Source organism: Mizuhopecten yessoensis, unplaced genomic scaffold (assembly GCF_002113885.1).
Source record: "Mizuhopecten yessoensis strain PY_sf001 unplaced genomic scaffold, ASM211388v2 scaffold7015, whole genome shotgun sequence".
NCBI lineage: Eukaryota > Metazoa > Mollusca > Bivalvia > Pectinida > Pectinidae > Mizuhopecten > Mizuhopecten yessoensis.
In genome coordinates, this window is record NW_018406838.1 from 28,721 (window position 1) to 47,054 (window position 18,334).

Consider the following 18,334-nt stretch of genomic DNA (forward strand, 5'->3'; position numbering starts at 1 on the left):
TTATCCTAGTTACATGAAGCACTATGGGCCAAGTTGTTATCATAGTTACAGGAAGCACTATGCGCCAAGTGTTATCCTAGTTACATGAAGCACTATGGGCCAAGTTGTTATCCTAGTTACAGGAAACACTATGCGCCAAGTTGTTATCCTAGTTACAGGAATCACTATGGACCAAGTTGTTATCCTAGTTACAGGAAACACTATGCTCCAAGTTGTTATCCTAGTTACAGGAAACACTATGGACCAAGTTGTTATCCTAGTTACAGGAAGCACTATGGGCCAAGTTGTTATCCTAGTTACAGGAAACACTATGCGCCAAGTTGTTATCCTAGTTACAGGAAGCACTATGCGCCAAGTTGTTATCCTAGTTACAGGAAACACTATGGACCAAGTTGTTATCATAGTTACAGGAAGCACTATGGGCCAAGTTGTTATCCTAGTTACAGGAAGCACTATGGGCCAAGTTGTTATCCTAGTTACAGGAAGCACTATGGGCCAAGTTGTTATCCTAGTTACAGGAAGCACTATGGGCCAAGTTGTTATCCTAGTTACAGGAAGCACTATGGGCCAAGTTGTTATCCTAGTTACAGGAAGCACTATGGGCCAAGTTGTTATCCTAGTTACAGGAAGCACTATGGGCCAAGTTGTTATCCTAGTTACAGGAAGCACTATGGGCCAAGTTGTTATCCTAGTTACAGGAAGCACTATGGGCCAAGTTGTTATCCTAGTTACCAGAAGCACTATGGGCCAAGTTGTTATCCTAGTTACAGGAAGCACTATGGGCCAAGTTGTTATCCTAGTTACAGGAAGCACTATGGGCCAAGTTGTTATCCTAGTTACCAGAAGCACTATGGGCCAAGTTGTTATCCTAGTTACAGGAAGCACTATGGGCCAAGTTGTTATCCTAGTTACAGGAAGCACTATGGGCCAAGTTGTTATCCTAGTTACCAGAAGCACTATGGGCCAAGTTGTTATCCTAGTTACAGGAAGCACTATGGGCCAAGTTGTTATCCTAGTTACAGGAAGCACTATGGGCCAAGTTGTTATCCTAGTTACCAGAAGCACTATGGGCCAAGTTGTTATCCTAGTTACCAGAAGCACTATGGGCCAAGTTGTTATCCTAGTTACGAGAAGCACTAAGATTAAGTACTTCAGTTAAAGGAACCACTGTACTTCATGTCGGTATATAGTTCTGTAGTAACAAAAGCTGTATGGGTCAAGTTTTAACTTACGTTACAGGAAAACACTTTTGTCACCTGGTTTTAGTTTCAGGAAGTACTATGGTCAAGCTGCTCTATAGTTTGGTCAAATTATTGTATAGTTACAGGAAACACTATTGTTGATGTGGTCTTACCTTGGTCAAGTGTAGTTAGCGAATCACCACTAAGTAACCCGAGTACAAGTAAACAAAACAAGAGACATGAATAACAAAACAAACATGTCATTTTTGATAATTTCGTTTAATACATTATCTATAGCATTATAACATGGTCTGAGAAAACAACCCCCACCTCTATCACATAACAACTAATCACATACATGACCCAGACCACTATAACACCTGACCTCTGACATGACCTGAGGTTACAGATCTCTATAACACCTGACCGCTGACATGACCAATCTTTTTTAACTCCATGGGGAGCATACAGCCATTGCTGCCACTTTGGCGCTCACAGCTAGCATTTAACAATCCTAGCACTGCTCAACCAACTACTCAATTACAGTCGAGTAGACTGACACAAGTGAAGTAAGTATCTTGTTCAAAGATACAGCACAGTGCCGTGCTGTCACTCGAGCCCACAACCCTTCGGTCAAGAACCCAGCGTCCTACCACTAGACTACCATGCCTCCTACCTAATCACAGACATGACCTGAGGTTACAAACCTCTATGACACCTGATCACCGACATGACCTTAGGTTACAGACCTCTATAACATCTGATCACAGACATGATCTGAGGTTACAGATCTCTATACCACCTGATCACAGACATGACCTGAGGTTACAGACCTCTATAACACCTGACCACAGACATGACCTTAGGTTACAGACCTCTATAACACCTGATCACAGACATGATCTGAGGTTACAGACCTCTATACCACCTGACCACTGACATGACCTGAGGTTACAGACCTCTATAACACCTGATCACAGACATGATCTGAGGTTACAGATCTCTATAAGACCTGATCACTGACATAACCTGAGGGTAATGACCTCTATGACACCTGATCACTGACATAACCTGAGATTACATACCTCTATAACACCTGACCACTGACATGACCTTAGGTTACATACCTCTAAACACCTGATTACAGACATGAAATGAGGTTACATACCTCTATAACACCTGATCACAGACATGACCTTAGGTTACAGACCTCTATAACACCTGACCACAGACATGATCTGAGGTTACAGATCTCTATAACACCTGACCACTGACATGACATGAGGTTACATACCTCTATAACACCTGATCACAGACATGACCTTAGGTTACAGACCTCTAAACACCTGACCACAGACATGATCTGAGGTTACAGATCTCTATAACACCTGACCACTGACATGACATGAGGTTACATACCTGTATCACACCTGATCACAGACATGTCCCATTGTTACATCCAGACCTGTATTACATCAGCTTTACCAATAACTACCTGTGTACATACCACATGTTAACATGCTATCCCCTATGTACATCATTTAACTCCATTATCAAATAAGTTTGTATAACAATTATATATCATACTATATAATCTATACAGGTGATGTAGTATATTTCACTGCTGTCACAGCTGTGTTTTACCGTTATATGTATATGATGATGTAATGTGTATAGATTCAATATAAAATAGTAAAATACAAAACAGCACCGTGACCAGTTACAGACAAGCTTTCTCCTAACAGGCCTTGGTTTTAGGTCAAGCTTCCTCCTAACAGGCCTTGGTTTTAGGTCAAGCTTCCTCCTAACAGGCCTTTGTTTTAGGTCAAGCTTCCTCCTAAAAGGCCTTTGTCGCGTGCTGATTGGCAAACAAAGTAGTACTTTGACATTTTAACAAACACTTCAATTTTATTCCACAATTCAGTATCAATACAATTGCGTATGATATGTCTATAGGGTAATTTAAGTTTATCAATAGAACGCTGAGTTAAAAGTTAAATTTGAAATTGTTTCGATTTTTCCCCGGAACAAATTTCGCGCATGGATAAATCCGACTGTGCCCTCCACGAGGGAATAATTTTGGGAAGTTAATTCGAACTTTTCTCTTTGCTCATTTATTTGTTGATTGTATGGGAATCTGACTACAGTCTGTAGATTCTATAACAACCTCGTTATTTGACATGTCGTCAGCAACTGAGGAAACCGTGGCTGCGAGACGTGTGAAACTGATAGCGTTTGAAGTGACTGATCTTGCGACGGAGCACAGGGGTTGGTTACAAATGTCTGAAATGTTTATGTACTGTGACTCATATCAGTAGGTCTGTAACATATGTGTCAGTAGGTCTATAGAATATGTGTATTTCAGACGATATTTCTGATACATTGCATGAGCCTTAAAATTGTTTTCATTGCTGGCATTGGTGATTTCAACCGATGTGTATTTTGTATGATATGGACCTTGGTCTTGTTTTTGTTGTAATAAAAGTATATTTTTATTTCATTTTTTATTTTGCACATAAATTTACAATAACATTGTCAAGTCTCACAATGCCCAGCGATATTTCAGCAGCCGTCATGTTTATTTACATTGGATATTCTAGTTCCGGTCAGTGTTGTATTAATACGCTAAGAATTGTGTCTCGTGATGCATGGTAATTAAAGTCCCATCAACGACACAGCCTCCAAAGAGGCTATATAGTGACAATGCCATGCAAATGTAAATATGGCATTATAAACTAATTTATCATTATAAGCTTCATTCTGTAGCATTATAAACTATTTTAGTATTATATTTATTCAGTGTTTGGGTTCAGATATCCAGAATCAACTTCATATGTAATGTTTTTTGTTGAAATGAGACAATTTAATATAATAAAAAAAAAGGGAGACTCGGAACCTCTGTAAAAAGTTGTTTGGCAAAAGTGTTAGAGACAAGGTTTACTAAAACAGGTCTCAGACACACTAGTGGAATAACAAGTATAACATCAGGTACATACAGCTTAACAAAGTCGTACATCAACACAATAACAGTTATATAACATACAGCTTAACAAAGTCGTACATCAGAACAATAACAGTTATACAACACACAGCTTAACAAAGTCGTACATCAGAACAATAACAGTTATATAACATACAGCTTAACAAAGTCGTAAATCAGAACAATAACAGTTATATATCATACAGCTTAACAAAGTCGTACATCAACACAATAACAGTTATATAACATACAGATTAACAAAGTCGTACATCAGAACAATAACAGTTAAATAACATACAGCTTAACAAAGTCTTACATCAGAACAATAACAGTTATTTAACATACAGCTTAACAAAGTCGTACATCAGAGCAATAACAGTTATATAACATACAACTTAACAAAGTCGTACATCAGAACGATAACAGTTATATAACATACAGCTTAACAAAGTCGTACATCAACACAATACACCAGTGTTAATATTAATAGTATTATTTTACACATCAGTGTAAAAGCAAAATAAGTGTATACACAAAATAATCTACATACTCAATGTTTACATATAAACATACACACTGAGTGTGCATTACGTATACATGTACACAAACATAAATTGTGTAAACATTGTAATTTAAGATACACACGAAGTGTATGAGAACAGAATATATACAAACTTTACAAATAAATGAAAATATATGTACTTTATTGCAGTGTACACATCAAGTATTGACACAAATATAAATCAAAGTATATATATGCACAAAATATTCAATGTATATACCAGGTATGTATATAGAATACTAAGTATCTACACACAAAGTATATATATACCAGGTATGAATATAGAATACTAAGTATCTACACACAAAGTATATATATACCAGGTATGAATATAGAATACTAAGTATCTACACACAAAGTATTTATATACCAGGTATGTATATAGAATACTAAGTATATACACACAAAGTATATATATACCAGGTATGTATATAGAAAACTAAGTATCTACACGCAAAGTATATATATACCAGGTATGTATATAGAAAACTAAGTATCTACACGCAAAGTATATATATACCAGGTATGTATATAGAATACTAAGTATACACAGAGATACATAACTTTCATGAATGATAGGGAGACAACTCTGACTGAGGGAGATAACTCTGCCTAAGGGAGATAACTGACCAATCAAAGGGAACTAACTCTTGACAGATTTGTACATTCCTGCATGGCAAGCACAGAACACTAGTTAAAGAAACAACATAAAAGGGACAGCTAATATATAGGGTCAGTTAATCATTATATAGGGTCAGTTAATTATCAAATAGGGTCATTTAATCATTATATAGGGTAAGTTAATCATTATATAGGGACAGTTAAGTTAGATGTATTGATAATAAATAGTCTGTTCTGTGAACACTATCTCCTACCTTTATCCAGAAGACAATGATCCTATCACACAAACCATGTGACTTTCATCATTAATCTTTGTACATTACAATATTAAACATCGCTAGGATTTCAGTGAACATTTCATGACTAGAATAAACAATTTTTTATTTTGTATTGTGTTACTATAAACATACCATGTAAATTTAATCATTTCCCACAGAAAATGTAAACAGTAAGAAAAATCAGCAATACATCTGTGATGACAGACAGATGGATTTTAAACCCTGTAAATGATGAAGATAAAACAAAACACAGGTACTTGGTGACTGACAACACAGGTACTTCGTTACTGACAACACAGGTACTTGGTGACTGACAGCACAGGTACTTCGTAACTGACAACACAGGTACTTGGTGACAGACAACACAGGTACTTCGTAACTGACAACACAGGTACTTGGTGACTGACAACACAGGTACTTCGTAACTGACAACACAGGTACTTGGTGACTGACAACACAGGTACTTGGTGACTGACAGCACAGGTACTTCGTAACTGACAACACAGGTACTTGGTGACTGACAACACAGGTACTTCGTAACTGACAACACAGGTACTTGGTGACTGACAACACAGGTACTTGGTGACTGACAGCACAGGTACTTCGTAACTGACAACACAGGTACTTGGTGACTGACAACACAGGTACTTCGTAACTGACAACACAGGTACTTAGTGACAGACAACACAGGTACTTGGTGACTGACAACACAGGTACTTCGTTACTGACAACACAGGTACTTGGTGACTGACAGCACAGGTACTTCGTAACTGACAACACAGGTACTTGGTGACAGACAACACAGGTACTTCGTAACTGACAACACAGGTACTTGGTGACTGACAACACAGGTACTTCGTGACTGACAACACAGGTACTTGGTGACTGACAGCACAGGTACTTCGTAACTGACAACACAGGTACTTGGTGACTGACAACACAGGTACTTCGTAACTGACAACACAGGTACTTGGTGACTGACAACACAGGTACTTCGTAACTGACAACACAGGTACTTGGTGACTGACAACACAGGTACTTCGTAACTGACAACACAGGTACTTGGTGACTGACAACACAGGTACTTGGTGACTGACAACACAGGTACTTCGTTACTGACAACACAGGTACTTGGTGACTGACAGCACAGGTACTTCGTAACTGACAACACAGGTACTTGGTGACAAACAACACATGTAGTTACTGACAACACAGGTACTTGGTGACTGAAAACACAGGTACTTAGTGACAGACAACACAGGTACTTGGTGACTGAAAACACAGGTACTTGGTAACTGAAAACACAGGTACTTGGTGACTGAAAACATAGGTACTTAGTGACTAGACAACACTATTACTCAATGATTAAAAGCAACCATAGATATCATTCCTGAATTGAGAGTCTTCGTTAAAACTCCAAACATCAATTATTACCCAGTATGTACAAGGTTAGGCCCTTTCATTATTGTTAAATTCTGTTTCTTATTACTTCTTATTATTAATCTTGATGTGAAAAACAGTGATTGACTACATGTGCTACACATCTTTTGAACCTATTAAGACAATGCTATAAAATACAATAAAATAAATGCATGTCATAATAGTTCACACTATATGTCCTTTGTGACTCTGTAAGGAATAAGCACCTAATCTAGTTACCAACACAAAAGTGGCTCCCTACACACCATTGTGGGTCCATATCTACACACACTAATATTGGTCCAGTTACCTACACTCTTGAATTTTTCATTCTTAGTGATCTAGCATGCCTGGTGACCTTGTGTCTATGGCCTTGAACCTATGTGTGGGGTCGGGAGGAGGCACTGTGGAAGGAGAAGTTGCTGCTCTGACTATTGTGGGAAGAGGTGGAGGATAGCCTCCCTCTCATGTAGGACGGCAGGCGTGTCAGTTTGGTCTTGGGACATATCTCAACAATCGGCTCATTGGTCCAAAGGCGCTGAAAATCAACAAATAAAATTATTCACATACAGCTCATGTCCAGCATGTGTCTTTCAGTGTGGGTTTTAACATAGCTCTAGGCTTCCAGTGTGGGTTTTAACATATAGACCTAGGCTTCCAGTGTGGGTTTTAACATAGTTCTAGGCTTCCAGTGTGGGTTTTAACATAGACCTAGGCTTCCAGTGTGGGTTTTAACATAGACCTAGGCTTCCAGTGTGGGTGTTAACATAGACCTAGGCTTCCAGTGTGGGTTTTAACATAGCTCTAGGCTTCCAGGTTATTTATATGTTATACTGGAGGCTATTAGGTATATAGGTGAGATAGGAAAACAGCCAACAGAAACAGCCTTTAACGATCCATCTCCTTTAATTAAAGTCAGTGCTGATAGGTTACACTCATTTATAAGAATTAACAGTTGTGTATACATGAATTAATATTGATATGTCTACATAAGTTGTGAATACTTTGTTGTTTAAATCCACAACCATCAAACAGGTCTAAAACAAGTGTTGTCATGCTATTTCAATGATAAAGTGTACATCACTGAATAATGACCTCATTTGGATCTTGTCTCCATTTCAACGCTGCCTCATCATCACCATAGCAACCAGAGAAACTCAACAATACTGGCGAACCATTGCAGCTGAAAAAACAATAATTTACATTGTTACATTAATCAACCGACAATAAAACAGCCACATGGTATAACAAGGCGTACATCCTCAACAAATATTTACTTAATTCTTCCCATTTCATGCTTCAATGATCTCAAAATTACTCAATACTTGTCACGTTACAATTAGACAAATTATTGTGAAAGTGGAAATGTTCACCTGTGGAAATGCTCATGTTTCTGTCATGAGAAAATAAGTACAAAAATATCCACATGTAAAAATTTATAAAATATATGTTTATACAGATTTCAAAACCATTGCCAATGCCAAAATTCCACACCACAATCCGTTTAAACGTCAGAACGTAAACATATCCACATGTACCTGGTAAATGTCCACTTTTACAGTATACAGATGAGAGTTGTTACCTGGTCTTAAGGAAGCTCCTCACAGGTTTGTCTGCAATCTTCACCTTCATCTGTAGACTGAGTTCCGTGGTGAAGAACACCTCTGGGGTTGTACTACACAGGGAGGCAGAGCTGGCTGAATGGCTGATTATGCTCTGTACTGGCACCAGACGTTTCCCCATACCCACACTGTCCGTGTCCTCATCAGCCTGCGATGGGGTGGAGATGTTCTCGTAACTTGACCACAGCGAACTTGGGCGGCTGCTGATGCTTGGCGTTCGCAAGAAGTCTTGTACTTTCTGGTCCGCTGAACTGATTGGACTTCCTGAAGACTGCTTGCCACAGCTGTAGAGGTCCCCCCAATCTATCATCTCACGTCGCTTGCCACTCAGTGACAGTTTACGACTTACCAGGGTGTGTGTCTGCATCTGGTCCAGCAAGCGAGGCTCGGAGGACGAGACTGAGGGACTGGCACTCACTGATAATGACCAATTGTCCATCCTGATCAGATCTGCTTGACTGACTTTGTTAGTGTCTATTCCATGAAACAGCACTCCATCTAAACTGCTCTGTCTACTGTCCAGACTCAGCAGTCTGGAATTGAACTGACTCAAGTTGATCTGTCTCCCGTCTAGACTGTTCTGCCTAGAGTTGAAATAGCTCATGTCGCTGATTGATCCACACCGTGAGTTATGTTTGGACATGTCCATTTCACTGTCAGTTTCTATGTGCAGACCAGAGAAGTCCAGGCGATATTTCAGTTCAGGATTACTGGAAATGACATGATTGTCTACCACTTTGTCACTGACACTACTGACCCCTTCAGACTCAAGGGAGTCACATCGGAACATCTTTTTCATAGAGTCAAAACTAGGGTCGGGGTTCACTGCATCACACACATCACTCTGTCCCTCCTCAAGGGAAGCAGCTAGCTCTGAACTGTGGGAAACTTCCTCATCCGCAACATAGTACACCTCCTCTGAGGAGCTAGACTTTGGTTTCTGCAATAAGAGGATCTCCTCCTCAGATGCTTGACCATTGGTCAGTTCAAAATCAACATTTGTCTCCTGAGTGTGTTCCCTGGTCTTATCAGATACAGCAGACATATCCCTTTCCACTGGTCCCTCTAGTGAACTCAGCCATTTGTTGACCTTGTGATGGCGGGACATGACTTTGTTCAATTGGGAGTGGTCAATGTCGTTCAAGGTGAGAGTGTCTTGTAGGACAGGGAAGGCCTCACCCTCTGCCAAAGTGTTTGCTGCTACTTCCGCTTCAGACAGACAATTATTGTCAGCCACATTACGATCTGTTTCACATGCTCTGTCCTCACTTGGATATAGAACATCCTCAGATTTATTGCCATGGCAACTTAAATCTTTTGAAAGGCAAGCATCATGACTCTTAGGTTCCTTCAGATCACACTGATAAGGGTCTTTGCATGCTGGTCCACTTTTAGACTCGGAATCTTCGTTGTTTTGTAACATTGGAGGCTTCAGTTGTACAACACCAACTTTCCTTTGTCTGGTAGAATCCTCACTCATAGTCTGTTGTGATATTTGGCTGACATTTTCAACACTTTCTTGATTCCCCTTTATGTTTTCAGTATCATCAAAACTATGTATTGATCCCAAACTCTCTGGTGACCCAGCCAAATCTAGAGACTCTATTTTTGTGACATCTGTCGAGTGTGTGCCGTTAGTGATATCTCTGGCCTTCTGTGTTGTACCACTCTTTCTGTATCCTTTTAGGCTCTCCCTCTGGGGTCTATGCTTACATGATGTCTTTGTGCTGTTTTTACGAACACTTTCCTCACTGGAGGAGTGTTCCATGACTGCCAGAGGCTTGTCCACCTCTGTACTGGCCTGCCTACCACTACCTTCGCTGGTGTTTCCTCTGGAGTTTGAGCTGTTCGCCTGGCCTGCCTTTGCCCTTGGAGACAACATTCTTGGTGTACTGGTTCCTGTCGAGGCAGCGTCTGACGTGGTGGTTGTGCTTACCTGATTGGATGAGGTGGCTGGACTAGTCACATGACTCTCATTGACCAATGACTTACTAGTACGAACAGCCTTATCTCCTGCCAGAGAAACTTTCTCCTTCGTTCGACATCCACCATTTACACGTGGATCACCAGCACAACGGGAGAATTTCTTCTTGACACTGAAGGGGGGTACTGGATTGCTGAGGAGGCTGGACATGGTTTCTGTGGAGGGTGACTGGTCAGTTGGTGTTTTCAAGTTGGCCTGTTCTGACACTTCATAGATGATGAGGTTGCCCTCCCCTGTGCCCACCCAGACACACTGACCAATGTCCACCACAGCTGTGATCCGCGCCCGATTGAAGTAAGTGTCATCCTCCTACACAAAGATACAATAAATAAATGTGTAAAGAGTTTGTTAGGGAATTATCAACACAGATGAAGTCATTAGGGCCAATCAATGGCTGATAAAACATGTTAAAGAAAATGTCATCAAACAAACAAAAAGGTAAAAGACCTTCAACTTGGAAAGTAAATGTGGCTATGGTAAGCTATACATTTATGTGGCTATGGTAAGCTATATATTTATGTGGCTATTGTAAGCTGTATATTTATGTGGCCGTGGTAATCTGTATATTTATGTGGCTATGATAAGCTATACATTCATGTGGCTATGGTAAGCTATACATTTATGCATGTAGGCTATGGTAAGCAATATATTTATGTGGCTATGGTAAGATGTATATTTATGTGGCTATTGTAAGCTGTATATTTATGTGGCTGTGGTAATCTGTATATTTATGTGGCTATGGTAAGCTATATATTTATGTGGCTATGGTAAGCTGTATATTTATGTGGCTATGGTAAACTATATATTTATGTGGCTATGGTAAGCTATATATTTATGTGGCTATTGTAAGCTGTATATTTATGTGGCTATGGTAAGCTATACATTTATGTGGCTATGGTAAGCTGTATATTTATGTGGGTATGGTAAGCTATATATTTATGTGGCTATGGTAAGCTGTATATTTATGTGGCTATGGTAAGCTATACATTTATGTGGCTATGGTAAGCTGAATATTTATGTGGCTATGGTAAGTTTTACATTTATGTGGCTATGGTAAGCTATACATTTATGTGGCTATGGTAAGCTATATATTTATGTGGCTATGGTAAGCTATATATTTTTGAAAAGACCACCATTTTTCAGGTCGTTTATAATTGTAGAGACACCAATAGTTTCGAAAAGAGATTTAAAATTTCATCAATGACCAATCAAGAGAAGGGCAACAAGAAAAATGCCTTCCTAATTAGTAAACTTTCTATTGTGTTTATCTGGTGTAACTGGAGTGTGGGTATTGTTCAGAATCAGCCTTCTGAGACGTAGTTGTGATGACATATTACCTTTCTCAATTGTGGGTAGCGGTCAGTACGAGTGTCGTACAACATCTTACAGTTAAGGGTTTTGGGGTCCCAGAGTTCCAAGATGGATGACCCTCGCAGGATGATCCAAACACCATACTGTCCTTCAATCAGGGACAGGATGTGGTCATATGGGTTTACAGACACTGTAAAATTGTCCATGGTATCCAGGGTCCTACAAAATATTTAAATTTTATGATGTTGTTTAAAAGTTGTACCCCCTCTCCCGTAGGTATCTCAACACCCTGAACATATTTGATACATGTGGGTATGTTTTTAACTGACCTGGCATGTATGATGCTGACAGTGTTACCACTAGCTGTCCACAGCTGGTCTCCTAGCAACAGGAGACATGAGATGGGAGCTTGACCAATGGGGATATACATGATGTCGCTGTCAGGGATTGTCTTCTCCAGGTTACTTTGCTGCAAGACACAACGAAAGGAACCAGTGTCAAGTAACAAATCTTATTGATGAAGTGGAATTATAGATTTGGACAAAAATGATTGAAGATATCCAAATGTTTAAAATGAAACAAAAACAGAACATGGAACCATTATTCTCTACATTTGTTTGTATATCTAACAACACAAACTTTCAGTGTCAATAAGAAACTTTTCCTCATAATTCTTATTTTCATCTTGTGAATCTCCTGACTATTTCAGAGTTATTTGCCCCTAGCACAGCCGTGGGATGACAGCTATATAACTACCTCCATAACAGCCAGGGTGCCATCAGCCAGCCCCGCAAAATGTCTGGTCACTATGCCCTCTTTGTCGTCATAGCAACACAGCGAAAGGATGGCATCATGGAGCTGTAGCTTCCAGAGATTGTCCCTGAAACACGTTTGCATTCTGATGTCAGTATTCCTATACTTACTATCCTAATTCAACTTTGACATATATATTACAGCTGTGGGTGTGTGATGGTTGAGAGGGGAGAAAAATAACTTGTTATTTCTCACTCTTATTTGTCATGTATTATTTATAGGATTTAATAGAATATTAGTGGACGCAGGCATTGCTGCCTCTTTATCCACATCAATATACCGGTAATTTGAAAAACAATGTGGTAAACATAAACTAAGTATAGCTCCATGTATTGAGATCACTATGATTATTTTGCTATTATAAGTGTTAATTATCTTTGTGTTTTTAGAAAATATCTAGTTTTGCTATTGCATTGTAAACATTTGTTAGAGCTAAGAGTAAAAAGGTTACTTGGTTTGAGACATAACCAGTATAAAAATTAGTAATTTAAAAATCACATTTATGAACTTACTTGAGCAGGTCTTATTTAATGTGTTACAATGTTTGTTGGGAAAGCTTACCATGTTATTGTGTTTACCTTGTTTTGGTGTTGTAGGCATGCAACATCCAGGAAAGAGTACCAAGCAAAACGATGTTGTTATTAACTGGGTACAGACACATAACTCGTGAGTCAAACTGTAAAATAGAGTACAGACATATCACTCGTGAGTCAAACTGTAATATAGGGTACAGACACATCACTCGTGAGTCAAACTGTAAAATAGAGTACAGACAAATCACTCGTGAGTCAAACTGTAATATAGGGTACAGACACATCAATCGTGAGTCAAACTGTAATATAGGGTACAGACACATCTCGTGAGTCAAACTGTAATAATAGAGTACAGACACATCACTCGTGAGTCAAACTGTAATATAGGGTACAGACACATCAATCGTGAGTCAAACTGTAATATAGGGTAGAGACACATCACTCATGAGTCAAACTGTAATAATAGAGTACAGACACATCCCTCGTGAGTCAAACTGTAATATAGGGTAGAGACACATCACTCATGAGTCAAACTGTAATATAGGATAGAGACACATCACTCATGAGTCAAACAGTCATATAGGGTACAGACACATCACTCATGAGTCAAACTGTAATAATAGAGTACAGACACATCCCTCGTGAGTCAAACTGTAATATAGGGTACAGACACGTCTCGTGAGTCAAACTGTAATAATAGAGTACAGACACATCACTCGTGAGTCAAGCTGTAAAATGGAGTACAGATAGATCACTCGTGAGTCAAACTGTAAAATAGAGTACAGACATATCACTCGTGAGTCAAAGTGTAAAATAGGGTACAGACACATCACTCTTGAGTCAAACTGTAATATAGGGTACAGACACATCAATCGTGAGTCAAACTGTAAAATAGAGTACAGACGCATCACCCATGAGTCAAACTCTAGTATAAAGTACAGACACATCACTCGTGAGTCAAACTGTAAAATGGAGTACAGATAGATCACTCGTGAGTCAAACTGTAAAATAGAGTACAGATATATCACTTGTGAGTCAAACTGTAATATAGTGTAGAGACACATCACTTGTGAGTCAAACTGTAATAAAGAGTACAGACATATCACTCGTGAGTCAAACTGTAAAATGGAGTACAGATAGATCACTCGTGAGTCAAACTGTAATACAGAGTACAGACACATCACTCGTGAGTCAAACTGTAATATAGGATACAGACATATCACTCGTGAGTAAAACTGTAGTATTAAGTACAGACACATCACTTGTGAGTCAAACTGTAATAAAGAGTACAGACATATCACTCGTGAGTCAAACTGTAAAATGGAGTACAGATAGATCACTCGTGAGTCAAACTGTAATACAGGGTAGAGACACATCACTCGTGAGTCAAACTGTAATATAGGATACAGACATATCACTCGTGAGTAAAACTGTAGTATTAAGTACAGACACATCACTTGTGAGTCAAACTGTAATAAAGAGTACAGACATATCACTCGTGAGTCAAACTGTAAAATGGAGTACAGATAGATCACTCGTGAGTCAAACTGTAATACAGGGTAGAGACACATCACTCGTGAGTCAAACTGTAATATAGGATACAGACATATCACTCGTGAGTAAAACTGTAGTATTAAGTACAGACACATCACTTGTGAGTCAAACTGTAATAAAGAGTACAGACATATCACTCGTGAGTCAAACTGTAAAATAGAGTACAGACACATCACCCATGAGTCAAACTCTAGTATAAAGTAGAGACACATCACTCGTGAGTCAAACTGTAATATAGGATACAGACATATCACTCGTGAGTAAAACTGTAGTATTAAGTACAGACACATCACTTGTGAGTCAAACTGTAATAAAGAGTACAGACATATCACTCGTGAGTCAAACTGTAAAATAGAGTACAGACACATCACCCATGAGTCAAACTCTAGTATAGAGTACAGACACATCACTCGTGAGTCAAACTGTAATATAGGATACAGACATATCACTCGTGAGTAAAACTGTAGTATTAAGTACAGACACATCACTTGTGAGTCAAACTGTAATAAAGAGTACAGACATATCACTCGTGAGTCAAACTGTAAAATGGAGTACAGATAGATCACTCGTGAGTCAAACTGTAAAATAGAGTACAGATATATCACACGTGAGTCAAACTGTAAAATGGAGTACAGATAGATCACTCGTGAGTCAAACTGTAATACAGGGTAGAGACACATCACTCGTGAGTCTGTAATATAGGATACAGACATATCACTCGTGAGTAAAACTGTAGTATTAAGTACAGACACATCACTTGTGAGCCAAACTGTAATATATGGTACAGACACATATCTCGTGAGTCAAACTATAATAAACGGTACAGACACATATCTCGTGAGTCAAACTATAATAAACGGTACAGACACATTACTCATGAGTCAAACTGTAGTAGTTAGCCTACCTCTAAGTTGATGTCGTACATCAGGCCTTCTTCACACGTGATCTTTGAGACTTTTCCAACATTCTGATCACCATAGCAGACCCAAACTTTACCTAACAACAATAACTCGGTTTGGTAAGAACGGTAGTTTGAAAATGTACACAGATTGTTTTTGTTGAAACCAAAAAAAACACTATTTAAAGAATGATTTTATAGCTGTATTCTTCTGAGGGGGCAGATTTGTTCCACAAAAATATTCTATTTATGGCATTTACAATGCAAAAGTTATCTTAAACATTCAATGTTGTAAAAACCCTTTGGTGGCCATGACTGGTAAAATGGATAAGTTAACAGATGTCATCAGATTTGGTAGATTTTTACCTGTACCGGAGAGTAACGTCATTATAAAAAGGGATGGAGATCATAATTTGAATGTTTTAGAAAGTGAGATTACACTACCTGTACATTTTGTGCAGTTGTTTTCAGATCATTTAAAAAATTTGTAATTAGTAACGTAATTTTAGACAGACATTTTATTATGTGAAGTATTACTTTCCTACACTTACCATCCTCCAAGGCTACTGCAGACCCGATGCCCATGTAGTTACCAGTTTCATTCTCCATCTTAAGATACTACAACAGGAATACAATTTCATATTAATCTGTCATAGCAAAAGCATTATGTGAGTATCAATGTAATATCTATAGTTATCATTATATAACAGAACACTCAGCCTATGTAACGCTGTATTATACGACTCTATCATATATGACATAAATATCCCAAACAAGGGAAGCTCGGCAAAAAACCTGACTTGCAGAGCATTGGTTGGATATTTCTACCTTACATAATTTACGCATTGTAGAGTTATTTTATTATATCACTTATGAATTTATTTCTTTGAGGTTTGTATGCACCATCTTGGGGAATATATCACCTTCTTTAATAGTGAACTGATTTATGAATTTACCTGTATACCGCTGCAGCTTAGTTTATAAACATAAATAAAATACTCGAACTTAAAAATTAAATTCAACAAAGTAGATTGAGGTAGGACATTTGGTCAACCCATTATTGGTGTATGGTGTACATACCAGGTGTTCGCGTTCAGTGTACATACCAGGTGTTCGCGTTCAGTGTACATACCAGATGTTCGCGTTCAGTGTACATACCAGGTGTTCGCGTTCAGTTTACATACCAGGTGTTCGCGTTCAGTGTACATACCAGGTGTTCGCGTTCAGTGTACATACCAGATGTTCGCGTTCAGTGTACATACCAGATGTTTGCGTTCAGTGTACATACCAGGTGTTCGCATTCAGTGTACATACCAGGTGTTCGCGTTCAGTGTACACCAGGCGCTGGAGTTCTTTCTGCTTGTTCTTGTCCATCAGTGTCTTCAGGTAACAGGCCTGCTTGGTTGCCATGTCCTGACGCCTAGGAAACCCTTTTATATCCTCAAAGGCAACCTACAAGTCAAAGAAGTTTTCCAAACATCAGACTTAATATCAAAATAATTTATAATAATCTGATATAATATCTTACAATGGCAACTGTTATCACATAGTGTTGTTACCAAACCTGTCACTTGTTATGTAGTGTTGTCACCAAACCTGTTACTTGTTTTTACATAGTGTTGTCACCAAACCTGTCACTTGTTATGTAGTGTAGTCACCAAACCTGTGACTTGTTGTTATATAGTGTTGTTACCAAACCTGTCACTTGTTGTTACATAGTGTTGTTACCAAACCTGTCACTTGTTGCGTAGTGTTGTCACCAAACCTGTCACTTGTTGTTACGTAGTGTTGTCACCAAACCTGTGACTTGTTATGTAGTGTTGTTACCAAACCTGTCACTTGTTGTTACATAGTGTTGTCACCAAACCTGTGACTTGTTATCACATAGTGTTGTTACCAAACCTGTCACTTGTTACGTAGTGTTGTCACCAAACCTGTGACTTGTTATGTAGTGTTGTCACCAAACCTGTGACTTGTTGTTACGTAGTGTTGTCACCAAACCTGTCACTTGTTATGTAGTGTTGTCACCAAACCTGTCACTTGTTGTTACGTAGTGTTGTCACCAAACCTGTGACTTGTTATGTAGTGTTGTCACCAAACCTGTCACTTGTTGTTACGTAGTGTTGTCACCAAACCTGTGACTTGTTATGTAGTGTTGTCACCAAACCTGTCACTTGTTGTTACGTAGTGTTGTCACCAAACCTGTGACTTGTTATGTAGTGTTGTCACCAAACCTGTCACTTGTTGTTACATAGTGTTGTCACCAAACCTGTGACTTGTTATGTAGTGTTGTCACCAAACCTGTCACTTGTTGTTACGTAGTGTTGTCACCAAACCTGTGACTTGTTATGTAGTGTTGTCACCAAACCTGTCACTTGTTGTTACATAGTGTTGTCACCAAACCTGTGACTTGTTATGTAGTGTTGTCACCAAACCTGTCACTTGTTGTTACGTAGTGTTGTCACCAAACCTGTGACTTGTTATGTAGTGTTGTCACCAAACCTGTCACTTGTTGTTACATAGTGTTGTCACCAAACCTGTCACTTGTTATGTAGTGTTGTCAACAAACCTGTCACTT

At 38.8% G+C, this 18,334-nt stretch overlaps 1 protein-coding gene across 8 annotated transcripts in view; it reads right to left on the reverse strand.

The window, feature by feature from the left end:
• Positions 1-1,441: 1,441 nt before the first annotated feature.
• Positions 1,442-18,334, reverse strand: part of LOC110452957 — a 125,384-nt gene continuing 108,491 nt past the window's right edge. For 6 of the 8 annotated variants that reach the window (XM_021501729.1, XM_021501721.1, XM_021501723.1 and 3 more), the window contains exons 19-29: positions 17,071-17,208; positions 16,308-16,374; positions 15,763-15,854; positions 13,350-13,447; positions 12,715-12,838; positions 12,288-12,427; positions 11,985-12,177; positions 8,624-10,956; positions 8,137-8,224; positions 7,352-7,579; positions 1,442-3,039 (exon numbers count right to left, since the gene is read on the reverse strand). In XM_021501729.1, the coding sequence (XP_021357404.1) occupies positions 7,421-7,579; positions 8,137-8,224; positions 8,624-10,956; positions 11,985-12,177; positions 12,288-12,427; positions 12,715-12,838; positions 13,350-13,447; positions 15,763-15,854; positions 16,308-16,374; positions 17,071-17,208 (3,432 nt within the window). In that variant the 3' untranslated portion in view covers positions 1,442-3,039; positions 7,352-7,420. The remainder of the gene's footprint in view (positions 3,040-7,351; positions 7,580-8,136; positions 8,225-8,623; positions 10,957-11,984; positions 12,178-12,287; positions 12,428-12,714; positions 12,839-13,349; positions 13,448-15,762; positions 15,855-16,307; positions 16,375-17,070; positions 17,209-18,334) is intronic. The other 2 variants (XM_021501728.1, XM_021501722.1) reach the window with 2 other exon arrangements.